Source organism: Pongo pygmaeus, chromosome 8, assembly GCF_028885625.2.
Source record: "Pongo pygmaeus isolate AG05252 chromosome 8, NHGRI_mPonPyg2-v2.0_pri, whole genome shotgun sequence".
Lineage (NCBI taxonomy): Eukaryota > Metazoa > Chordata > Mammalia > Primates > Hominidae > Pongo > Pongo pygmaeus.
The window spans coordinates 103,772,921-103,799,284 of NC_072381.2; the positions used below are offsets into that span (position 1 = coordinate 103,772,921).

The window sequence follows — 26,364 nt, forward strand, 5'->3', positions numbered from 1 at the left end:
CTTCAGAACATTTGCCTTCTCTGAGACTAGTTTCTCCATCTGTAAGGTGAGGGGTGATAGATCAGATGAACCCTAAGATCCCTTCTGGCTTAACCATTTTTCAGTTGGGTTGCCTATGACTAACAGCTAGCCTAAGACAAAGTTTTATGCCAAGCCCAGAGTGATCCTGCATAAACAGAAATCTGACCATGACATTCACCTGTCTAAATATTCAGTGGCTTCCCGCTGATCTTAGAACATTGCCTGAAGTCCCCATGCACAGGCCCTATTATCTACTTCTCCAGCCGCCAAGAGGCTCACTCTCCTGCCCCTTCCAGCTCCCTTCCACCCCCACCTCCTTTCATTCTTTACGGCCATTTCTCTAATCGCGGCCTAAGCACAGGGGTTTTGCACACGGTTTCCTTCTACCCGGACCTTTCTCCATATGCCCTCCTCCTCCCTTCCAGCTTCCTTCTCCTGGCTAACTCTTACTTGTCCTTCAAGTCAGGGGTGCTCCCACAGGACCCAGTACTTCTTAGATCTCAGCTCCTGTCACACAGTATTGTGACCGCTGAGCTGACTGCTTGTCAGTCTCTCCTCTAGACTGGAAGCCCATGTGTCTTACTCAACCGTCACTCTCCTGTCCGCCCACTCACACAGCAGGCGTCAACAAAAGACACATTGGATATAAACACGTGGGCAAAAGAAATACTACCTAGAAGGAAAGACACTGGACAGGAAGGCCAGAAACCCGTTTTAGTCCAGGCTTGGGACATGAAATGTGCAAGTCTAGGTACGTGACCAGCCGCTTCTGGTCTCAGTTTCTGGATTGTTAAATGATGAGAGAGAGGGAGAGAGGGAAGGGGGAGAGAAAGGAGGGGAAGGGGAGAGAATGAGTAAGTCTGTGTGTTTGTATGGGCCTGCGCCTGAGTTATCAGCTCCCTTTCTTCCAGTGTGCTTTCCTAGGGGCCACTAGAGGTCACTCTTGTCCTACACAATGGTGCCAGGACAGTCTGACTTCGCGGTGGCACCCAGGAAGCCGGAATGCGTCCGCCTGCCTCCAAATCCCGCACTCCAGTCTCAGGAAGGCCGGGAGATGTGCCCTGCGCTTGGTCTCACGAAGGAACAAATCACAGAATCAATCAAATCCCAACTAGAACTTCGTTGCGGTCCCGTTGGCAAGGGTCCCACCTGGAATGTGGCCTAATATTAAGGAAACGTGCGAAACCTGGCTCCAATTCCTGCAGGGGTGCCGGCTTCCCGGCCAGCGTGCAGAGAGGGGGGGTCCCGGCGCAGGTGAGGGGTCTGCGGCGCCCGCCACGACTCGGCGCCGGGCTCTCCCGAGCTCCGGGTCCCCGGCCGCCCCCGGCCGCCAGTCGGGTCGGCCCCGCACCTGTTTGTGCTTTGCAGGCTCCCGGCCCCCTCGCTGAGTGAGGAAGCTGGTATGTGCAGCTGCCCTGCCCTTCTCCAGGTCAGGGGCAGGTTAGAGTCCCGAGGGGGCCCAGTCAGGTTTGAGGACAGAGGGGCTTTGCTTCCCTTTCCTGCTCGGTGGGGAGACGGTGCATCTGGGGCAGCTTGGACAGGAAATTCGTCTGAAATTGCCTTGAGTGATGGCTACCACGCTGAGGAAGGCTGCTCAGAAGTGGCCCCTGCAGGTAGTGTCGCCTGGTCCCCCATGTCCGGCTGGAGGAAAGGCTCTAAGACCGTCATGACCCTCTCTGGGGTGCTCCCACTCCTCAGGAGTCACGGGGGCAATTACTTCAAGTGTGTCCTGAACTTTTCTTCTGTGTGCTTTTTGCTCTACCTGGAATCCGGTGGAATCTCTCAAAAGCCTGTTCTTCCCTCCAGGCACCGTCAGAGGTAGCCTCCTGCTTGGGACCTTACCTGATAACAAGCTGGGAGAGCGGCACATTATCTGCATCTCCCTTTTAGTGTCCCTTTCAGCCTTATTTTATCTGTGTGCTTGGGTCAGTTTGTCTGCTACTGACTTTTCATTTCTTAATTTTCAATAGTATGTGGCTCAGTGCCTTCTTGTCCATGATAGCTGTTTAGTTAATGCTTGTTGAGTTCTGCTCAATCAACCGCTCTAGGAGTCATGCCTGGCTGTATGTTCCAATCTCTTCCTCTACTGTTGTTAACAGAGAGGACTGTAAGGGATAGAGAGAGAAAATGGGGAAAATAGTGTCCTGTTCCCTTGCCCTTCCAACAGCCCATACCCTATTTGGAGTTCCTTGTCCCTAAGACATTTTGAGGCTAAGATTATTTGCCCTCCATCCTACCCTCTGAGGGACACGCTGAAATGGTGAGCAGTTTTGATCTAGCTTCTGTATCACTGCCACAGAAAATACTAGGACCCTTTGTACAAGCAGAGCTGGGGGTTTTATAGGCAAGTTGTTAGGGATATAGGCTTTTCCTGGATGTAGTGTGGTTTGGGGGTCAGGATTTGATCTGTATTCTATCCAAATCTGTGTAACAGTGATCCAATCCATAATGGATTCTACCATGTGCTTCTAATGGCTTAAAATAACTTAGCACACTTGGCAGACAATATGAGAGCCTGACTAAGGAACCTGGATTTGTACTGATATTGTTAACTCCCAGCAGATGAGGGAATTATCTGGGGGAAGTTTGGAAAGAAAATTTGATCCTGCAGCCATCTCAAAGCTCCATGTCATAGGCATATCACACTCAAACCACAGGACACAATAGGAACCAGCTATAAAAACCATGGAGACTTCAGTATGTGGTTAACTATGTCCCCCTACCATTGTAAAGAATTGGTGCCATCATCATCAACATTTACAAGTAGTGTTTAAGGGGCATTATTCATAGTTCCATCGTTCTTTTCATTGTACCAATTAAATTACAATAGACTTACTCCTTGTCCTCTAAGACAGAAAACACTGAAATATGCAAATGTCTGAGCAGACGCACCATAATAAACATATTACACAAAGAGCAGGAAGGAAGGAAAATCAGATTTAGTCTGGATTTCAAGGCCTTCTGCAGTCTGGCCTTATTATGTGTTTGTGGCCTTTCCCTTTGCCCCACAAAGCATCCTGTATTCCAGTCACATGAGATGATTTGCTACCTCCCAGACAAAATGAGCCTTGAACTTCTGTACTTCCAAACCTTTAGTGAGCTCATCCTGGTGCTGGAAGTTGCCTTTCCTAGAAGTATGGCACATCCTTCCAGCTCCAGCTCCACGGCCTTCAGCCCTGAGACTTTTCAGATTCCCAAGTCAGAATTCATCTCTCTCTTTCTCATAATCCCATCTCCTACATTTACCCTTATGTGGTCTGTTTTGTCTCTGAGTTAAGGTATCCTCTGTGGAGAGGGACCAGGTTTCCCCAGCCCTAATTGTGTGGAGCTGGAGGAGACAATGTGGGGGTACAAAGCATCCCCTTTACAGCAGTCTACAGGTGGACTGAAGACAGGTAGGAAGGCAGGTGTGTATGTGTGTGTGTATGCACACATGTTAACACACATTTTAAACATAACATGTTTAGTTATGTTTAACACACATGTTAAGGTGATAAATAACTGTTTTATTAACTTTTGACAAGGTATTCCCCATGACATCAGGTGTACTGGTATAATCTCAAAAGGGAAAAAAGATGTCTCAGGTGGTACAGGCTCTGTTCCAGATCCCACAGATATCCACGTGCAAAGTGTGGGGTGACTCTGAATCATTGTTGCAAGGGTAAGCAGGGAAGGCTAGTCTGCACGGGTATTGCTGGTGTTTGGCAGTGGGTCCACAGTTTAATGCTCCAGGCCCCTTGTCTGGAATGAGCCACATCCTGCCCTGGGCTTCCTGATGCTTAGCAGCCAAAGAAACACCAATTCAGGGCCCAGGCCCCACTATAGGGATAAGCTGGATTAGAACTTTCAGTTCCTTAAGGCTTACATTTGTTCATCACAGCCTCTGGAAGGTGCAGGGGAAGAAGAAGACAAGGGCCATTTCTTCTCAGTCAGCCAGAACTGCCCACATATTCTGCTGCTCTCTCACTTTAGAATCAACTGTTTAGAAATATGTTAGCTCTACCCTAACTTGCTCATTTACAGGTGTTTCATCTAGGTCATCTGGGACAGAATGGAAATCCCTGCCTACAATGAGGGTCCCTGAGTGAGTGGAGGTGAACAGGGGAGACCACAGCCTTGATGGACAGCTATGCAGACAGTTTCCAGCTGCTGGGAGTGAGCTGGAGGAAAATATATTCTGGATCTGAGAACAAACAAAAAACTTTCAGAAAATAACAGTGAAAAGCCTAGATTCCTAAACATCTTGGTTTAAGATGTCAAGTTGCTGTAAAACATAAAAGCATTTCATAATCCTCTAATCGGCACAGCGATCTCCACATTAGTAATCTGGGAGTTAAAACAAAACAAACAATAAAACCTTTGGGAAGCCAGCACTCATCCTTCCACTCAGTCACAGAGAACTCCCAGGGGCTCATGGCATGTTCACACCTTTGGCAAAATGGCATAGCGCCTGAATGAAGAATATAATCTGGGAAAAATCGAAGATACAAATCATCTGGGATCTTGTTCTAGCAGTTTATAGAGGGACAGTGGTTCTCAACCTTGATCACATATTTGCATCACCTGGGGAGCTTTAACAACTACTGGTGCCTTGGTCCCAGCCCAAAGATTTTGGTTTAATTGGCTTGGGGTGTGGCTTGGGCATTGGGGTTTTTAAAGCTCCCCGGTAGTTGGAAGTGCAGCCAAGGTTGAACATCACGGGTAGAAGAAGGGGCGGGGATATGTTTGTAGCTGGGGGTGGAGGGGACTCAGATATCTTTCTAACCGTTACATTCTGAATTTATTTAGAATAAAAAGAGATTTTCTTACTTTTTGAGTGCCATGTCAGGAGGCTACATTTTTTTTAACCTAAAAGGAAGATGTGAACTTTCCAAAGACAAGTTTTTTGTTCCATAGACTGAAGGGAGCATTTTTGCTATTTCACTGGAACTGCTTTGCTGAATGTCTTGCCCCCTCCTGCTTGTACCTTGGTGGGATGATTATGCTCCTTGGTGTGTACCAGGGAAGTTCATGTGTAGCACTTTACAGGATGACTTAGGAAACAAATCAGATGAAGCATCAGCGCTGATAGCCAACTCTGTGTTTCTTGAACACTGAAAAGAACAACTTTTTTCTTTTCTTGAAAGTCAGTTTCTATAAAATCATTTAGATTTCTCTCAAGTTCTGGACTGTGTTGCAGAGAGCTCCTTATAGACAAAGAGTGGTTCAAATTCTCTTCAGGCAAGAGGAACTAAGCGAATGAAGAATGTGTCATTCAGTATCCTCACTGTAGTTTTCAGATATGTATATACTTATTTATGTAGCTAACATTGGTTAAAGCTACTATCTCTTAAATTAGCACAAAGGCTAAAAGAATCCAAACTCCTCTGGGTTTCAATGAGTAAGCTTGCATTAACAAGATTTGTGAGGCTCATTTCTCTACATATTTACTTCTCTTTCTTTTTTTCTATATACTGCCTCAGAACCTTAAGTATAAGTATTTTTATAAATATATATATACTCATACATATATATTTATATTTCTGCTTTTTACAGTGTCTATTTCGGCCTTTCTGAACTGGGGCACTAACCTGAATGCTAGTGTTTAGAGTTAGTACCACTTTCCTGTTAACTCACAGCCAGGTCATAAATCTCCCTGATCCCAGGCACTTTCTTGCCATTCGGTGCTCTCAGCCTCTGCAGCTTGTCTTTCCTGCTGAGGGGCTCTGAATGGCCTTTCAAAAGGGCTGCAGCTGATGTGGTTGATCTGCACCAGGGGGGCCTTTTGCTCCAGGTCAAAGATGTCTCATTCTAAGTCTTCCTTTGTAAAAAATTATCCTATTTTTTCCTGATATTTTAACATCTGAAGCCCTGCAGGGGTTAACAGCTTTCCTCACATGCTCTCAGCCTGAACGTTACAGGCACTGAGGCTCCTTACCTTTTACCATGCATCAAAACAGATTCCGAGTGAATCAAAGAAATGAATACGAGTGAAACAAAAAAGAATCTGGAAGAAAATAAAGATGCATATTGATCTGATTTCAAGAATGTAAATTCATACACATATAAGTAGAATGGAAGAAAGGTAAACATATTTAACTATATAAAAGGGAATATTTCTGTATGTCAAGATAATACTCTTTCTAATAGTTAGAAAAATAGCAAGTAAAATACTAGAGAAAATATTTCAATACATAGATAGCAATGGGGGAAATTGCCTTTTATACCTGTATTAGAGCAAACTTAATAAAACAGACTAATACCCCAATAGAAAAATAGCAAAAGACACAGAAAATTCATGAAAGCAATACAATACTAACATACGAAAAATCTTCAGGCTCATTAATGCTCAAAGAATAGAAATTAACATAAGAATACTTTTTTTATTATGAAGTCAGCAAAGATGTAAAAAATGTTACTATATTGTGTTGGTGAGGAGAATTGTAATAACAAAATGTTCATATTTCCTCCTCCATCTCAGACCTCTTCAACTAAGTTTGGATGAGGTAAGAAAATTGAAAGGTGGCCAGGCGCAGTGGCTCATGCCTGTAGTCCTAGCACTCTGGGAGGCTGAGACAGGTGGATCATCTGAGGTCAGGAGTTTGAGACCAGCCTGACCAACATGGTGAAATCCCGTCTCTACTAAAAATACAAAAATTAGCCAGGTTTGGTGACACGCACCTGTAGTCCCAGCTACTCAGGAGGCTGAGGCAGGAGAATCCCTTGAACCAGGGAGGTGGAGGTTGCAGTGAGCCAAGATCGCACCACTGCGCTCCAGCCTGGGTGACAGAGTGAGACTCTGTCTCAAAAAAAAAAAAAAAGAAGGCAGAAAAAGAGAAAGAAAGAAAGAGAGAGAAAGAGAAAGAAAGAAAGAAAGAAAGAAAAAGAAAATTGAAAGGTTAATCCTGTGAGATAAAATTCTAAAACTCAATGGATTCTAAGGTGAGCAATCTGAACACCAGGTCATTTGAGGAATGGTTGAAGGATCTGAGAGTGTTTAGCTTGGAGACTAGAGCTTTTAGGGTAGATATATAGAAAAATTGATAAAGAAGAAGGTATAGATTTTCTCTTCTTCCTTTTTCCAAAGCAAGAGTAGAAAGGGCAAGAAAACACCTTTGGCCTAATACATGGAGGCTCTTTCCTACAGTCAGAGCTGTCTAGTCCTAGCATGAGCCAGTTCCTGAGAGGAGCCATCCCATCAAACAGAAACTGAAAAGCTTTATGTCGGGGACGTTATAGAAGAAACCTCTTGACCCATACGAGTTCTTTGAAATTTTTCCTTTATAAAGTCATCTTTTACTAACTACAGAACTTTCATAGAATGGTTTATTTTTAAAAGAAACTAATTTAAATGATCCCAGACAAGTGAAGATAATGGAAACCTGCAGGGAGTACATCTGGTTGACCAGAGTTCAAAAAGTGTAGGTACCAAATAATATCAGCAGTGTAGAACTAAAATACTTAGATGTCTTGAGTCTGCTGGGATAAATGGACAAACGGCCTACTGGTCCCAGAAACAAGTCTTCATATTTTGTTTTTGAGTGTCTGAGTCTTGGTATTGAATTAATGAGGTTAAGGTTTTTCCCAAAGCTTCTTTTACCTGATCTCTCAGTGTCCAGAAACTAAACATGGTGCTTCCAGGTATCATTAGTGAGAGATTGTGGCGGGTCAGGTGGTGGCCAGTTCACCCCTCAGGATTTTTCACATTAGCCAAGCTCTGAATCCAGAGATGAAATATCATAATATGGTCTGGTCTGTTCCAACAGGGACACGAAGATATTTTTAAAGTCTTAGCACCTGGGAGTTACTTGAGTATTTTCAGAACCATTCTGTTTGGTTAACATCAAATGACACCTCTCTAAAGGTATGCAGTTAGATGCCAATGTTTTTCTTTGATATAGATTTTAATGAGGGTGAAATCAAAGCAAAAGTTCTATCCCAGAGAGATGGAAAAAATGAGCAGTATGTGGAAAAAGGAAAAAAAAAAGATGTTCATTTCTTCACAGAATAGGCATTAAGATTTTTGATTCATAGGAGCCTTGAGATTTTTTTCAGCTAAAGGAGAGGCTCATGCAGATCTGAAATTTAAACATTAATATGGAACCTATTAGCCCCAAAGCAGAAATACTTTACATGTCTATTTATGGCACCACCCACTGGCTGCTTCCTGTTAGTTGTTTGTTTCTAGTAACAGATGAGCTCCTTTAGGAGATCCTTCTGAGCTCCTTTAGGAGATTCTGAGATTCATCTCAGAATCCCCTCCCCAACAACCCCAAAACACCCCACATTAAATAGCTCTTGAAACCAGGTGAGGATATGGCCCAGCAATAGAAAGATCAAGGGACATTCTGACCTGAAACATTCATATTGAACTTTACATTCAGAATTTTCCCCTAATTTGTCTACTTGGAACTCTTGAGCCCTTGCAGCTATGTGACCACAATCCTTTTTTTTTTTGAGACGGAGTCTCGCTCTGTCGCCCAGGCTGGAGTGCAGTGGCGCGGTCTCAGCTCACTGCAACCTCCGCCTCCAGGGTTCATGCCATTCTCCTGCCTCATCCTCCCGAGTAGCTGGAACTACAGGCACCCGCCACCATACCCGGCTAATTTTTTTTTGTATTTTTAGTAGAGACGGGGTTTCACCGTGTCAGCCAGGATGGTCTTGATCTCCTGACCTTGTGATCCCCCCGCCTCGGCCTCCCAAAATGCTGGGATTACAGGCGTGAGCCACTGCGCCCGGCCCGGGACCACAATTCTTTTAAAATTTTAGTTAGTCATTGCAAATTAGATCACTGAAGAGGAAGAAGTTATGTCTGACACAAAGTAGGATCAATAAAACTGGTGAATGGATGAAGAGATATACTTTCCAGTTTCCTTGGGAAGCCTCCCTTGTTGGCATCTTTCCCTCAGAAATATACCTCTGAGAATGGGCTCCGTTAGGTGTGAGGGAGTTGAAGGTGCCGGTGTATATGGGGTTGGAATATAACCTATTGATATTGATTTTTATATACCTCAAATTAAACAAATCTAGAGTCATTGATGGTTTTTAATAATCCCGTTGTTTGAGAAAAGCATAATAAAAACATAAGGGAATTCCCCAGTTTCTCTGGAAAAAAAATGTGCTTTTACTAGAATTCTGTGATTGGGAGACAGTCTTAGAAGTAGCTCAGAGAAGAACTTTTAAAAGGGTCTGAGGCTGGGCATGGTGGCTCATGCTTGTAATCCAGCACTTTGGGAGGCTGCGGCAGGTGGATCACCTGAGGTCAGGAGTTTGAGACCAGCCTGGCCAACATGGTGGAACCTCATCTTTACTAAAAATACAAAAATTAGCTGGGCGTGGTGGTGCATGCCTGTAGTCCCAACTGCTCGGGAGGTTGAGACGGGAGAATAGCTTGAACCTGGGGGGCAGAGGTTGCAGTGAACTGAGATCACACCATTGCACTCCAGCCTGGGTGACAGGGTGGGAGTCTGTCTAAAAAAAAGGGGGGGGGTGGTCTGAATTCTGGACTTGTGAAGAAAAGTTAATGAAACTGGCGTGAATTAGCCTGAAGGAGAAAACTTCTGGGTAACCTAATACTCTTCAACTATATTCATTCTATAAGGAGCCTACAATGAAATGAACCCAGACAATATCATGACAGAGTCCAGTTATCCATATGTATATTCGTCTTATGTAATTGTAATTTTATAGTACTGGACTGTTGGTGTAGCACATTGTTGAAAAAAGTGCACTAGAGTAAGGGTCAGGGGAACTGGATCCTAGGGACTTCTAGCTTTGTCACTTACTAGTTGTGTGACGCTTGAATAAGTCACTTAATACTTTAAGACTCGGTGTCTTCAACTCTAAAATGGAAGGGAGGCAGGAATTACTCTATATGCTTCATGGTTCTGTCAGAAGGTTAAATGAGATAATGGCTATTAAAGTTTTTCATTATCTATAAAGTTGCAGTCATAGGTACAGTGGGCCCCAGTGTTCTTATACAATTAAGTGTTCAGACAGGATTGAAATTGTGGTCACTCCTTTCTGAGAGGTCTTTAAATGTGGGGCATCCTCTGGTCCAGATGGCTTGGCCACAGACTGAAGGCTGGGGGAGAGAGCCAGATCACCTCCCAGTGTCACTCCACCTCAGGATTCTTAGCATCGGCTGGTTCCCTCAGGTCAATGTGTCAGAACAGAACAGCCAATGTGATGAAAGTTGCTTCCTCTTTCCTAATTTTTGGAGTATTTTCCCTCCAAATGGAATTGAACAAGGCACATAAGGGGGAACACTAGGATCTGACCTAACACCTGTTTTTGGTTTGCTTTTTCTCTGGAAAGGTAAGTCCTTTCGATTTTAGATGTCAGTTGGCTTGTGAGGCCAAACTTCATGTTGCTTCTCTGTTTGTTGAGAGACACTGGAGATATTTATCAGGTACAAATGATTCCCTAGAGCAGGGCTCCCTAACCCCTGGGCCATGGACCAATCCTGTTAGGAACTGGGCTGCACAGTAGAAGGTGAGTGGTGGGTGAGCATTACCACCTGAGCTCCACCTCCTGTCAGGCCAGCAGCATCATCAGATTCTCATAGAAGCGTGAACCCTATTGTGAACTGCACATGCGAGGGATCTAGGTTGCACACTCCTTATGAGAATCTAATGCCTGATGATCTGAGGTGGAACAGTTTCATTCCCAAACCACCCCCAACCCCGCCACGGTCTGTGGAAAAACTGTCTTCCATGAACCCAGTCCCTGGTGCTAAAAAGTTTGGGGACCACTGCCTTAGAGGACAGTGGTTATTGCTTTGTGATCACACAAGGCAATGGGTAGATTCTGTATTTTGCAGATGCCCCCAAAATCTCCACTGGCTTATCCAGAATGGGAACTATTGTTCTGGATGTGAATGGGGCCATCTTCTTCTGAGAAAGGTGAGAAACCAGGGAACATGACAAGGGAGGGACCCACAGCTGGATTTTTTCTGGAAAATAAAACTAGCCAGATACTGCCACCACTTCCTCTAGTCATAGAGCCTCTTTGTGTGGCCTCTTAGTGGCTTGACTTTACTGGTGACCGCTGAGAACACAGCCTCCAAAAGTGAAGAGGAAGCAGGGGGAATGGGGACCAGAAGAGAATAGAATTTCAGAGCTCAAAGGGAAGCTATAATCTCTTGTCCAACCCCCGACTGAGGAAGGAATCCTAGAGCACCTCTGAGATGGCTGCTCACACTCTGATTAATAGGCTACCTCCTGAGAAAGCCTATCCTGACCTCGGTCAGACCAGGCAAGCCTTTGGAAAGCGAGCTCATTTTGAAGTGAAATCTATCTCTTTTAAATTGCACTCCTTGGTTTTCTGTCATTTTGGAGTATTCTAGGCCAAATCTGTTTAATTTCACTTGGCAGTCCTCTGAAGAAAGTCCTCATGACTTACCTTACTTTTCTCCTCTGAACTAAATTTCCCCATTTCCTTCAGCTATTCCCTGAAGAATACGTATTCCAGATGCAGAATACTCTTGTTTGTACACACTGCAGTTTTCTAAAACTTCTGTCCTGTGGGCTAGAGAGCACCTACTTTTTGTCTGGTTCCTAGAATAAGAACAGTCTCTTAAATAAGGAGTTGGGACTGGAGTAGGGGGATCTTACAACTGGTTCATTCACTGAGATGGGAAACAAGAACCTTCTTGTGAATGTGGTTGCCTAGACCATACATAAATGGTGACCCCAAGGGTGCTTCCTGTGTGATACTTGACATACCTTAGCTCTGAGTTCACATAGAGATGCCCTTTCAGAGATTGCAAATCTTCCCAGGCCCAGTGGCAATTCTAAGAGAATGAGAATTACCCCATGTCCTCAAGCAATCAAAGAAGTCTTCTGGCCTCTCCCTATTCCTGAAACACTAGATCAGAATACCCAACTGGTGGCTTGAATTGGGGCGGGGGGCACTGACTTGCTCTATATCCTCTTCCTGGTTCCTCCAGACAGGAGCAATTACACATTCTTCTGCTCCCAGAACTTTCTATCCCCTTCTGAGCTAATATGGCTTCAAGCTGTAGCAAGAACTAGCAGACATAGAACACAGAGTCTGGCCCCAGAGGCTTATAAAAGAGAGAAAGAGACACCAAAGGCTGAAATCACTTCCTAGCATTTTCTTTCATCCCTTTCTGCACAGTCTGCTTCACTGAAACCACACCCTTCCTGTGAGACCCCCATCACAGACCACTCAGCTCTTTAGTAGTTGCTGAGCAGAGCACTAGATGTGGTCTTGAACATGTACATGACAGTCCCTGTCTGGCAGCTTACAGTCCACCATGGCACAGCCCAGGGTCGAGCCAATGAGGTCTAGAATAGGAGAGGTGTTAAATTGGCAGTAATTTTAGGCAGAACAGACTCAGAAGAATGAAGGGCCCAACATTTTGCAGTGAATTAGTGGCAGGATCAGGGGCTGGAATCCAGTTCCCTTGAATTCCAATCCAAAACTCTCTAATCCAACATATGTAAAATCGTTATGTGTGCATCTGTATTTATATTTATAGATGTATGCATATGCATGGGTTTGTGGAAGGCTTTATTTCAACCATATTTTCCAAATTGAGTCTCATAATAATCCCATTTGACAGTTAAGGAAGCTCAGGTTTGATCACAAAGATAAACGGTAGCATCTGAATGCAGATCCTCACCTTCTAATTCCAGTTCCAATGTTCTTCCAATTACCTGACATTATTTTTTGGAGCTCAGTGGGTGTTACCAAATCCTTCTTAAGGATCCCTGTAGAATGAAATTCTCTTTGTCCTTGTCCCTCTCCTACATTTTTTTTTTTTTTGAGACAGAGTCTTGCTCTGTTGCCCAGGCTGGAGTGCAGTGGTGTGATCTCAGCTCACTGCAACCTCTGCCTCCCAGGTTCAAGTGATCCTCCTGCCTTGGACTCCCAAGTAGCTGGGATTACAGGTGCTCACCACCACACCTGGCTAATTTTTGTATTTTTTTTGTACAGAAGGGGTTTCACCATGTTGGCCAGGCTCGTCTCGAACTCCTGACCTCAAGTAATCCCCCCGCCTCAGCCTCCCAAAGTGTTGGGATTACAGAGGTGAGCCACAGTGCCTGGCTGGTTTCCTACAGTCTTAACAAAGTTGTAACACAGCTCCTTCCTATTATGGTGATGGCAAAAGTTGAACATATGGCATATCGCCAGCCAGTGGGGGTCAGTCCCTTCAGTCACCCTTAAGGATAGGTATAGGAAGACAGGGGTTAAGGTACGGCCAGCTCCAAACAGCAGGGGAATCATCTTGGAGGCAGGGACATAGGGGTGGGGTAAATAGGTTTAGAGTCCTGCCTGCATCCTTGGTTGGAGGGAAAAGAAGCTCATAAAAAAATGCTACCCTTGACTATCATCTTCTGTTTCATCCTTTTGCTTTTTTGTAATTCTTAGCATGATTTTTTATCATAATCCTAACAAATGACTTGTCAACACATTGTCTTAAAAGTCTGAAAACATTCCTCTTTGGAAGAACATTCTTAGGGAAAGCAATTGTATCCTTCCTCTTTCTCAACCAGCCAGATTTCTGAGTTGAGGAAAAGAAAGGCAATGGACATTTATTGAGCATTCACTATGTGTCAGGAACTTTACACAGATTACCTCATTTACTTTGCTCCAAAAGAGAGGTTTCACAGATGAGGAAACTGACGCTCACAGAGATGACATAACTTGCCTAAAGACACACAGCCAGCAAGTAACAGAGCAGGGATGGACACCTTGGCTTGTTAGACTAAAGCATTTGGCCAGTCCCCTCCACACAGTGCACAGTCTTCCTGACACTGGGCAGGCTCAGCTCCTAAGCTCTTCGGTTCCAGAGGACCCTAACCAGAGGACCCTAATCACTGCTGCAGAGTCAGCCCTTCTGTCAGAAATGGCTTTGCAGATCATTATTTAATGGCAGCAGGAGATTTAAATGCACTCATGATCCTCAGAAAATCACACCCAGGATGAGAGTTTTCATGTTGCACAGGACCTTACCACATATACAACAACCCTTGAAATCTGAAGATTAGGAAACTGAAGCCAAAGGATTAGGATAAAATAATTTTCCCAGGTCATATGATTATTTAGTGGTAAAGCGGGGACCAGAACCAGGTCTCCTGCCTAGGGTGAAGGCCAGGAATTCAGCACACTCATCATGAACTACTCAGAAGTGAAGAGAAAGGGGATAAAATACTCAACAGAGCCCTGCTGACATAGGTAGGACTGGGAAGAAAGAAAAGCAGACGCAATGTACATGTAGCCAGAAAAAAGAGTCAGCATGTGAACCGAGACTGAAAATGAAGATCTAGGGTGGGCTAAAGAGACTCGATAAGTGACTTCCCAGATTGTTTTTTACTCCCATTGCAAATACAATTGGAAGCCAAATGCAAGCCACCAAGGTTGCAGTGAAACAGTGAATAATTATAGCACAAATATTTGTGGGCAGCTGTTGGAGTACAAGCCACCTGCTCCAAGTTTACAGCTTTGTTAAACTTGGTAAACATTAAAAATGGAATAGGAATGCCTCCAGTCTGTGCAGCATCCCATACCCTTCCTGAGAGGCCTCACTTGGGGAGCTGGGGTGGCCTTGCCCTTGACCAGGCCCTTCTCACTGTGGCCTAGAGTTGTTCTGTTTGTAGAGATCCATGTTGTCAAGTCTCTAATAGAGACTGAGGGAGGCAGGGAGTGTCAGAGAATCGTTTATTTGTAGAGTTTTGAAAGGGTCACAGAGCCCTCAAAATATAATCTCTGTCCTATTATTCAGATGAAGAAGCTGAGATGGAGCAGTGATGTGCTCAAGTCATAAAGTTAGGGGCAGGACAGACTCTTTATCTCTGACCTTTTGAGCACTAAACTCTTTGTTTAGTGCTCCTTCCTGTAAGCCCTGTGAGGTTAATAGATGGTAACAACAAGGGAGTCAGCATTACAGAATGTTACAGCTGTGAGGGACATGGTTCTCAACTACCAGGATATTTGGTTGCTACATGACCATGGGGCACTATTGGCATTTGGTGAGCAGCGGCCAAGGATGCTAAACAGCTTACAATGTGATAGTCGTGTATAACGAAGAATCATCTAGCTCAAATACCAAGAGTACCCTTGTTGAGAAATACTTTCTCCACCATTTGACTTTACAATTGGGGAATCTAAGATAGGGAGGGGCTTGAACATGTTCCCAAAAGGAGTCAGCAGTCACCTGACCCCAGACCGCTCTTTGTCCTACTCCATCCCACTGAGCCCTTGAGAGAATTAGTAGCAGCCTTGGTGTCTTCAGCCTCCCCCTCCCTCAGCTCCTGCTGCACTTGCTCCCGAGCTATTTTCAGGTTGGCACGTACTTGGACTTTAGGCCCTCCTGCCCATAGGGCTGCAGCAGGTACTGGTGAACGAGCTTGTCTCTGAGAGTCCCAGCCAGCTTGATTTTCTTTCTTGATCGATGCAAGTTGATGATAAAAAGTGTAATAGACCCACGAACGTAGTTGTGGCTGAGATCCAGAGAAAGAGAGAAGTGAAAGATGGAAACAAAGTGGTCAGTTAGATGCTTCTAAATAATTTATAGGCTGTACAAAATATGAACAGCCCAGAAAATGGAACTTAAAAACTTGGCCACCATAGACCCTAAAAGACAGGAAGGCCTTGTTATTGTGGTTTCTTGCAAAGATGATAGCCACTTCCTGCTATACTTCTTTTGTTTTTGTTTAAATGTATTGCAATGATTTTAGGAAATATAATATATGTATTTTATGGCATATATTACCATAGTATGGAAGTAAAACATGCTGATTGCAAAAAATGAAAAATATTGAGAAACAAAAAGAAGAAAAAGAAAATTCCCCATAACCCTCATATCTTGAGATATGATAATATTTTGGCAAACATCCTTCCAGTATTTTTTAGTTTATTAATTTGACAAATATTTATTGAGTACTTTGACACATTATTACTCAGTTTTTACATAACTGGAATCACATTATTCACAGAGATTTTTTTCCATTAATGAACATCTTAAACATATTCCTATGTGATTCTTTTTCTACTTGTAGAAGAATGCTAAACTTTTCAGTCATAGAAGTGTAACATTATTTAACTAATCCCCTATGTTTGCAGTTCAGACAACTCATGTTTGAACATTTTTGCCATTATAAATTATGTCATGTGTATAAACTTTTTGATTATTTCTGATGGATAAAGTCCTAGACGTTGGAATCATTAGTCCAAGGGAAATGGGTGTTGTATGATTCCTCACCAAATTTTCCAGTTCATTCCCAGTGGTGCACCTCCCTGTGGGAAGATTTTTTCTTCCTGCCCTACTGAGTGATCACGTGATTTGCTTTGTCCAATGAAATGTGAGTGGACATGGTAAAAACCTCTAGGCAGAAGCTTTAGGACTCAGCCCATCTTTTGCCATGTTTCATTTCCCTCTGCCAGAAGACTGACAATGTTCTTGACAAAGGCTGTTCTATTGAATGAAGATGATGTGGGCAGAGGTACAGTTGAGCCATGATGGACAAGTAGTGTGAATGAGAAATAAATTTTCTTATTGAAAGCCATGGAGAGGGGGCTATTCATTATTGCAGCATAAACTCACCTATCCTGACAGATACACACTTTTTGATGCCATTGATATTAACTCTCTAGGAAGCTTTCACTAATTTTGCTCCCACCTGCTCTGTATGAGAGCACCTATTTCCTCATACCCCTAAGAACACTTCCAATGTGTTCTTTTAAAATACCTCTGTCAACCTGAGAGGTGAAAATGGGATTTCAATGTTGTATTAATTTGTATTTTTAAAAATTAATACTGACATGCAGCATTTTTTCATTTGCCATTTCATTTCTTCTTTTGTAAGCTGACCATGTCCTTTGCCTGCCTGCCTGCCATCCATCCTTCCTTCCTTCCTTCCTTCCTTTTCTTTGCTTTCTTCCTTCCTTCCTTTCTTTTTTTCTCTGTCGCCCAGGCTGGAGTGCAGTGGCACGATCTCGGCTCACTGCAACCTCCGCCTCCTGCATTCAGGCAATTCTCCTGCCTCAGCCTCCCTGGTAGCTGAGATTACAGGCGTGCACCACCATGCCCAGCTAATTTTTGTATTTTTAGTAGAGATGGGGTTTCACCATGTTGGCCAGGCTGGTCTTGAACTCCTGACCTCAAGTGATCACCCGCCTTGGCCTCCCAAAGTGCTGGGATTACAGGCATTAGACACTGTGCCCGGACACCTTTGCCTATTTTTCTGTTGATTTATAAAAACAATTTATTTATTAAAAAGCAGTCTTTTGTCTGCAAAATTTCCCCCGGTTTTCTTTGACCACTTCAGTTTATTTACATTGTATTTTAATATATAAAATTTAAAAAACTTTTATGTAGTCAAATTTATCTTTTTGATTTCTTCCTTTGCTGTTTTACCTACCTCAAGATTATAAAACTATTCACCATATTGGAATCTTTTTAAATGAGCATAAGATCTTCAGAAGTCTGAGAGAACTATATGCCTACATGCACAAGCCCTTCAGCATGTATCAGCAAAACTATAACGATTTCCTTCTCTCTGTAGGAAAAAATGCTTAGTTTCTAAGGGGTCCCTTAGGGCCCCATCTGGATAGGTTAATGAGAGGAAACAGAAAAAAATGACCCAGCCCCACCTTCAAAGGAGGAGTTCAGAGAAACTCTAAGTCAACTTTGCCCAGAGGAAAGCATCATTCCTTGTAGAAATAACACCCCTCCATCCTGGGTCACTCACCTCTGCTTCTAAAGGTGCTAATTAAGAGTTGAGTGACCATGGACAGGTCAGCATGGTGACATGGAGTTTTTTTATTTTTGTTTTTGTTTAGAAGCACAGTTTCCAGGGCTCTTCCCTGGAGATTTTGATGCAATCTATTTGGGATTAGGGTCTGGGAATCTATACTTAAAAAAATCTTTCTGGGATATTTGGCAGATGAATTGGGTTTGGGAACCACTTGCTTAGAACAATCCATTAAGATTATGAGAAGAACTACCAAAGTATATCCTGCTGGCTGTGCGTCAGAGGATTTTTCTTGCATCTGCAGGAGGGTACATTATTGTGTTCAAGGCTTTTGGATGCCTGCATTTGTGTTCTGATAAATTATTAAAATGACTCTTTCATCTGGTTCCTCCTCCTCTGGTCCTTCTTAATCTCCTGCAACATGTGAACTAGCTTTTGTAGCTAAATGAGTTAGGTCAGAAGAGAATGCCAGTTGACTTAAGCAGACTTGTGTCCCCAGAATTCTGAAGAAGGATGCTGGCAGCCTGAATCAGTGTTGACCATCATTAAAGAAGAACATCGACTCTATCCCATTGGTGGGGTTTCAGCTTAGCTTAGCTATCTGTAAAACTGAGGAAGACACCATTAATTGCAGGATCTCTAGGCTTCAGAGTGGGAGCAAAATACATGTGGATGGGTATCAATTTTGCCAGACTGCAGTAAACTCTTTTGCTAGCTACCATCAAACAACACTCTCAAAGGCCAGCAGTGGAGGAGGAGAGAGCCACGTGCTTGCATTTATGAGTTTCTCCTCTGCAGAGCTGGGGCAGAATGAGCCCTTGGAGACTGCAGAAGAGAAGGTGGGATGTGGGGAAGTGGTGGGTGGGAGGGAGACCTGAAATCACAGCACTGCTGCAGGGAAAGCTGTCTTTTTCAAGCTGTTTGGCAGTGTTCTGATTTCCACTTACATAGTTCCCCTGGGGAAGACAAACCAGTACAGCCCAAAGACTCACATATAGAGGCTCTCAGAACTCATAGTGCCTTCTCAGGTAGGAATTGGCATTAAAGACTGCCTCAGCCATCCCTCTCCCTGCTTGGCTTATGGGCAAGGACATTAAGCGAGGTCTTTTTGCTGCAAAGACACATTCTTGGATGGGGAGTGCAGCACCAACCTGAAAGTAGTGTGTTGAGAATCCAAATTCCTGAGGAACATATATTCTCTGACCACAGAAAAATAATCTTGGAGAAGATGGTGTCTGAAGGCTTGGCCTGCAAGCATTTGCTGGCCTTCTGAGGTTATCAAGTCCAGGTGGCTTTTGGTTATCTTAGTGAATGGTCCTTTCAGGAGAGAAGTTGTCTGAGAGGACCATCTATCTTGCCCCATGTCTCACTCATGGGTGAGATTTTTTTTTCACCAGCAGAGAATCCATGTATCTGGAGTTCATTTTTTTTGGCTGTTCTTTTCCTGCCTGACATTTCTCTGTGTTGCCATGGGAGGAGGGGGTAGTGAGTCAGGGAAGGGAGGCTGGAATTGGAATATCCTAAATGTAAGAGGTGGGGAATGTCATATGGGGAGGTGCATCTTGACTTCCAGATAGAAAACAGTCATGTTCTAGAAATGTCTCCAGTGAAGCTGGGAGGCTGGGAAAGGGAAAGGGGGATGATGCTTTGCAGTCCACGGTCATTCCCACTGAAAGTCAATGTGCTTGAAACTGGGTTGATCCATTGTCTCCAAATCTAATTCAAAGGTTTTGGGTTCGGTAAAAGCCAGGCCATGTTTTGCCAAACATTTTTTCCCTTAATTTCAAAGCCCCTGTGTATTTTAAGGGAAATTTAATCCACATGTTTCTGATTCATTTACACTTAACTCATCAAAATATTGTTTTGTAAGAGCCATTTGATGTCCAAGAAGCCTCAGGAACCATTTTTATGAGTCTTTAAAAAAACTTCTTGTGAAAAACAGGAAGTCATGTTTTGCCAATAATAAACGAACTTGAACCCCAAAAGGCTTAATTTTGCTTCAGCATCCACCAGGTTCCAATTGGTTCTGAACTTGGCTAAGGACCTCATCTCCACCCCAGAAACATACGTTGTTTCAGCAGAATGGCTCGTAAAAAGAGGCTTCCTCGTCAAAACTTTATTGTTCTCTGAACAAGAAGATAGAGGATGAGAACTGCCATTCTGTCAGTGTCCTAATTTGTTAATTCTAGAACAGAAAAGAGAAAAGCACCTGCTGGTGGTGGTATGAGGATCTAACTTTTTCTCCTAAATTAATCATAAGAGACAGCACTCTACAAGATCAGAAATGACCCACAATGCCAGGGGCTGCCATGACAGGCAGTGAGGTATCCACGTAGGGGTTGCATGACTATCAGGGAGATGTGAAATGGATTCCTGTGTTGAACAGGCACTCAGCTGAATGATTTCTAAGGGCTCTTTCCAAATGTAACATTCTTTGCATTATTAATGCTGTTATTTGCATGTAGGTGTGATACCATAGAACCTTTGAAATTCAATAAAATAAGTGCAAATATCTGGAAAGATGCTTGTCACACAGCAAGTATTCAATACACACTGGAGTGCAGGGGTTGTTGTTTTAATAGACGCTTTCTCTGGATGATTCTACTCATAAGTTTATGCCTTCTCCCCAATCCCTGTTTTGACCTGGGACAAATATTTTCAGAGTATTCGTCAAGGTTGAATAGTGTGAATCCACCATGCCCACTCTGGGATAATTCTGTGATTTTGGCCTATTGGCCACAGATAAATGACTCAGCAGTGCTTCCTTAATGGCACATGATTTCTCAGAGAGGTGAACAGATACTTCTTCTACCTTTGAGCTAACATGGCTGGACACTGACAACTGTTGACATGGAGGAGCCCTGCACCCTCAGCCAGCTCCGTGCATTCATTGTGGGTTTTCTTTATGAATCTAATAGGAACAAAAACACCTTCACCCCAATTATTATCATTAGGGTCACATGTAGAATGGATTATGAAAGTCTTTTCTTTCTGTCTTTTTAACAGAGAGTGAGAGAGGTTGTACTGACAGAAGCCCAGTGACACCATTTCTCTAGAAAGGTTCTGGAGTGACTTTGCATAGAAATTAGAGGAGAGCTGGTGGTGTAGACAGAGAGTCTTGAATGCAGATAATTTCAGTAACTTGTTTGAGGTCTCATGCTACGGAATGGTAGAATTCCTAACCACTCCACCATACCATTTCCTTCTGGCTGATGTAGTAATATCAAAGGGGAAGAAAGCTCTAACTCCAAATCAACAGTAACATCTTGATGCCCAAATTCTGCATTCGTTCATTCATTTGCAAACCTTTCCTGGGATCTTCATGCCAGTCACTACATTAGACACCAAGAATACAAAAATGAATGAGACACTGGCCCTGAGTTCATGGTACACTCAGAATATTAATGACAACTTCCCATGAGGATGTTAAAGAATGAGAATGAACACTCGAGATTTTGTGAGGAGGCTTCTATGAGGAGACGCAAATCCTGCTAAGCCCATGGCTGCAGATATGTTTTTCCCCCGAGTCCTCAGACTAGCAGTATAAAGGCCACAGACTGATATGCTTTCCAACAGGGATATAAGGTGCCAAGAGTAATTTTTCTATCTTGAGTCTGGGGGTCCACCTTTTGGGTGGTTACCTCAGGGCCAGGGCAGAGACAAGGAATACAATGTTTCCTTGTGTGATGATCAGATAACTCCAGGCCAAGGCCATAAAGCAGTCACTCTCTGTCAGGTATTGGATTGAGCTTCCTGTTGAGCAAAAGGGATGTTGAAAGCCTCTGGCCTCTGCCCAAGCCAGCCTCCCCTCATTTACAATAGGCACTTGTATCTACTGACAAGACAACTGGCTCCTGCCCCTCCTCTGCTCAGAGTGATTCTTTGAAAAGTCTTATCATGATAAATTAATTGGCTTGGCTCCTCTCTCATCAAGGAAGCAGAAGGAGCATCTGTTGTAACCTGACCACTCCAAGCTCTTTGTACTAAGTACTCCCCTTGATCAGTTCCCGATAGGCCTGGGCTGGAATGAAGGTCTGGTTGGAGGCACTTGCTTACCATTCCCCGCCCTGTATCCCCCCACCAGGTTTTCTTTGCATTAAGAGAAAGAGAAAGAATTATCTTTTCCAGGGCAGCCTACTCTGCCTTAAACAGGAAGTGATGTAAGAAAGCCATATTTGGCCAGATGGATTTTGCTTTAGGCACCCCCCACCCCCGATTTAAAGTTTTCCGTTATGGTCTTCATGTGTTAAAATTTTTTATCTGCCAAACTTATATTTATTGATAATTAATTTTCCTGTTTGTTTTAAAGACAACTGTAATGACAAACAGTGCTTCAGATCAAAAAGAGGATGACCCCACACTACCACATCAGGTTGTTGTTAAGTCCAGAGCCCTCAGAAAAGGAAGCCCAGATTTCACTTAGCCTCTTAATTTTTAAAATAGCTGAAAAGATTTTCAAAACACTGGAAATGGCTCTAAAGCTGGCATGACCATCTCTGGGCACTCCTTTAGTTCTGGGGACCCCCAGCTTGAGACGCATTGGTCTAGGGCTAGGTTTCTAGTGGCATATCTCTCCAGCATGCATCTTAAAAAGGGAGATTTATTTTCTCAAGCTTTGCTGGTGGGTCATAGGAAAAGATTTTATACCTCTTGACTTGGCTAAAGCTTAGGCACACAAAAAAGCCTCATGGGCATTACATCAACTGGCACAGAGAAAATGCTCAATAAAAATGTGTTGGATGAATAAGTAAATGAACAAATGGCAAGAATTTTAGGAACCTTTTATGATTAATCCTCTAAGTATGAGAAGGGAGGGTTTACTTGGAGTAAAAGCTATTTACCAGAAATTATTTGAACCTGCAAAGAGCAGGTATGGTGATTCCAGAGGCAAAAAGTTTTTAAGTTTAGTGAATGGAGATGAGTCTTGAAGGGGTCCCAAATGGTATGGGGTGGGAGCCCCTCGGGTGGCCTTTCTGCCATCTCTCTGAGGACTTACTTGTGGTGGTTTGTGCAGTGAGCATAAATCCTTAGCTTGTCCCGGATCACTCGGCCAGGCCGTGGCTTCCGCTGGAGCCCAGCCACATGCACAGCCAAGACTTTGGGGCCGATCAGGCGCTTGTAGAGGAGAGAGAGCCAGTAGTCCTGAGGAGAATAGAGAGGGAGAGGGTCAGGGAGAGAACACATGCTCAGGTGTTCTGAGTAAACATGACACACACACATACGGGCCAGAAATCACTTCCTACCGGGAGTCATGAGTCATGACCAATGCAGCCCTAAGCCTACAAGCATGGTCAGCCCCATGAAACACGAACGTGGGTTGATAAGGAAATGGACACTGTCTAAAGTGGCCTTTCAACTAAACTGGGATGTGTAAGTGGAGTCGATCCACAGCGGCATATGAACAAATGAATCAAGGATTTTCATATATGAAATAAAACCATTTGAGGCTTTACATTTTCAACTTTCTTTTCCTATGACTTTACTTTTATAGCGGCTTATGACTTCCATTTAATTATGGAATGGACTATTTCCATTCTTTAGAATTGTTACTAACATGATCATCCAAACTATCATTCTCCAAATATTATCACTGAAGACCACTAGTGCAGTGGGACTGAGGTGAAGCTTCTCCACATAGGAGACCAGAGTCCTTGATTCCAGAGCCAGAAAGGCAAACAGAAAAATGTTTGCAACCGTGGTGCTAATTCTTGGTTATCCTCAACAGTTTGATAATAAAAAGTGTAATTCTAAACTAAAAAGAATGTGATGCTTTAACCATTCCATGTGTAATTGATTTAAAAATATTCAATCTGTGGCACACATTTATATGAGCTTACAAAAACCCACCTTAATTTCTGCTGTATTTGCTATTATCATATTTTGTGTTTGTATCTGATATAAATATAAAATTTACATTTCTGTTATGCAAGCTCTTATCAACTATTGTGAGGTAATGACTTCAGTGTTTATAACTTACTGTATAAAATAGGGCTTCCTAATAACATTTAGGACCCCCCTACCCCACTCAAATTCCTGAATTCAGTGAATATACTATTCAGTGCATACTCTTCAATGCCTTAAAGACATCAATCGCGATTTATTAGCCTTCATATTTTCAGGCAGAAGCCTTCTGATAATGTTTTCTTTTTTCTTGTGTGGTCATTTATAATATCAGCTGCTTAAAAATATCTGATGAACTGCGTAAATCAGAACAAAGTCTCAAAGCCCCTTTGCCACTAGAATGGCTCCAAATCTGCCCTGAGTAGTGTGCTCTAAGCCATGCACAACCATTTACTTTAATTTTAAGTGGCCTTAGGATGGCTGTTATATATGGTCTCCTAATATTAAAAAAGGCAAATAATCATTATCAATTATATAGATGGAAAAAGTGTTGTGGGTTTAATATGCTCAAATTTGATTACAATTTCTGTGTTTTTGATGATTACTTTATGAAATGGTTTTCACATTGCAAAGGGATTTCCACCTTTTTCTTACTGATTTGCAATGTACTTTCTTTTAAATAATAAAAGTAAAAAACTGTAAGTTAGCTAGGATTAGCTTACTATTTTCTCAGTAGCTCCTGATATAACAATAGGGATTATTATTCTTATTTTACAGATATGAGAATGTTTCAAGGGATATCTCAGGTCACAAAACTAGTGAATGGTAGACCATGAAAGCAAATAGGGATCCATTTGCCTCCAATGGCTGTACAACGCTTTCCTTCATGCTGTGAAGTACAAAGTCATATTATATAAAGACACAAGGCAGCTGAAAAACAAGGAATTCAACCTAGAGGGTGGGTATAGAATCCGGAAGGGATCCTTAGTTTTTTGTATAGAGGTTGCCAAAATTTAATTTCTGATTTTTACACTCACAAAGCATTTAGAAGACAAGAACAGCAAAAGCACAAAACACTTCTGTTTCTCCAATTCCGACTCACTACAGTTCATTCCCATTTTTCTTATCCTTCATTCCAATGTCTTATCACAAACACCCCTGTTTTTATTTAGGTAATTTGAAAAAGCTAAACAGGCTTGCTCTCAAACTTGCATTTGGGTATAGCCATTATCTTTGTGTCGTAGCAATTTTCACTTAATGTGAGACATGTTTGTAAGCAAGCCACTCACATTCGGAAAAAAGAGATATTATGTTTACGGTGGCTCACGCCTGTAATCCCAGCACTTTGGGAGGCCGAGGTGGGCGGATCACGAGGTCAGGAGATCAAGACCATCCTGGCTAACATGGTGAAACCCTGTCTCTACTAAAAATACAAAAAATTAGCAGGGCGTGGTGGTGGGCGCCTGTAGTCCCAGCTACTGGGGAGGCTGAGGCAGGAGAATGGCGTGAACCCGGGAGGCGGAGCTTGCAGGGAGCCGAGATTGCGCCACTGCACTCCAGCCTGGGCAACAGAGTGAGATTCCGTCTCAAAAAAGAAAAAAAAAGAAAAGAAAAGAGATATTATGTTTATTACGTTTAATTCTCAATAATTACGTAGAGATAAAAAATAAACTTATATAATCCCCACCATAATTGAGTGGCAAACTTTAGATTTACTAACTTGAAACCTGTCTGCTTTTCAATAGGAGATAGCTAAATGCCATGCCACTCTAAAAAAGGAGATGAGGATACCTGGGTAAAACTCTAAAGAGGTTTGGGATAGATATATAAAAGAAGTTGATAAGGTTAATTCCTAATGACCAACATTTTTTCCCAATTTTTTTTTACTGTGAGGAGATCCACATAACATAAAATTTACCATCTTAACCATTTTTAAATGTATAGTTCAGTGGTATTATATAAATTCATAATGTTGTATAACCATCACCACTGTCCATCTCTATAACTTGTCATCTTGTAAAACTGAAACTCTGTACCCATTAAACATTAACTCTTCATTCCCCCTCCCCCAACTTCTGGCAACCACTGTTCCACTTTCTGCCTCTGTGACTATTCTGAGTACCTAATATAAATGAACTCATAGTATTTGCCTTTTTGTGACTGGCTTATTTCACTTAGCATAGCGTCCTCAAGGTTCATCCACATTGTAGCATATGTCAGAATTTTCTTCTTTTGTAAGGCTGAATAATATTCCATTGCATTTGTATACCACATTTGAACTTAATTTGCAGCCCAACACATGGCTTATCCTGCAAAATGTCCCATATGCAATGAGAAAAAATGTATATGCTATTGTTGCTGGGTAAAGTGTTTGGTGTGTCTGTTAGATCTAGTTGGGTTATTGTGTTGTTTAACTCCTGTACTTCCTTACTTCTGTCTTGTTTTTCTTATCATTATTGAGAATGGGATATTGAAGTCTTCAACTGTTATTGCAGAAGTGTCTGTTTCTCTTTCAATTCTGGCAACTTTCACTTCATTTTTTTTGTTATCTGTAATCAGGTGTGTAAACATAATGTTATATATTATTGCTGCATTGAAACTTTTATTAATATATAATTTCCTTCTTTGTCTCTTATAATCTTTTAAAATTTAAAATCTATTTTGTCTGATATTAGTAAAGCTGCCCCTGCTCTCATTTGGTTACTATTTTTGTGGAATATATTTTTCCATCCTTTCAATCTGTTTGTGTTTTTGGGTCTAAAGTGAATCTCTGTGCAGACAGCATATAGTTGGATCCTGT

General features: G+C 42.6%; 1 protein-coding gene across 2 annotated transcripts in view; it reads right to left on the reverse strand.

Annotated features, from left to right (window-relative positions):
- HPSE2 (heparanase 2 (inactive)) overlaps positions 1 to 26,364 on the reverse strand; it is a 741,938-nt gene that overhangs the window by 9,613 nt on the left and 705,961 nt on the right. The window contains exons 10-11 of one of the 2 annotated variants that reach the window (XM_054503558.1): positions 22,720 to 22,865; positions 15,324 to 15,470 (exon numbers count right to left, since the gene is read on the reverse strand). In XM_054503558.1, the coding sequence (XP_054359533.1) occupies positions 15,324 to 15,470; positions 22,720 to 22,865 (293 nt within the window). The remainder of the gene's footprint in view (positions 1 to 15,323; positions 15,471 to 22,719; positions 22,866 to 26,364) is intronic. The other variant, XM_054503559.1, reaches the window with a different exon arrangement.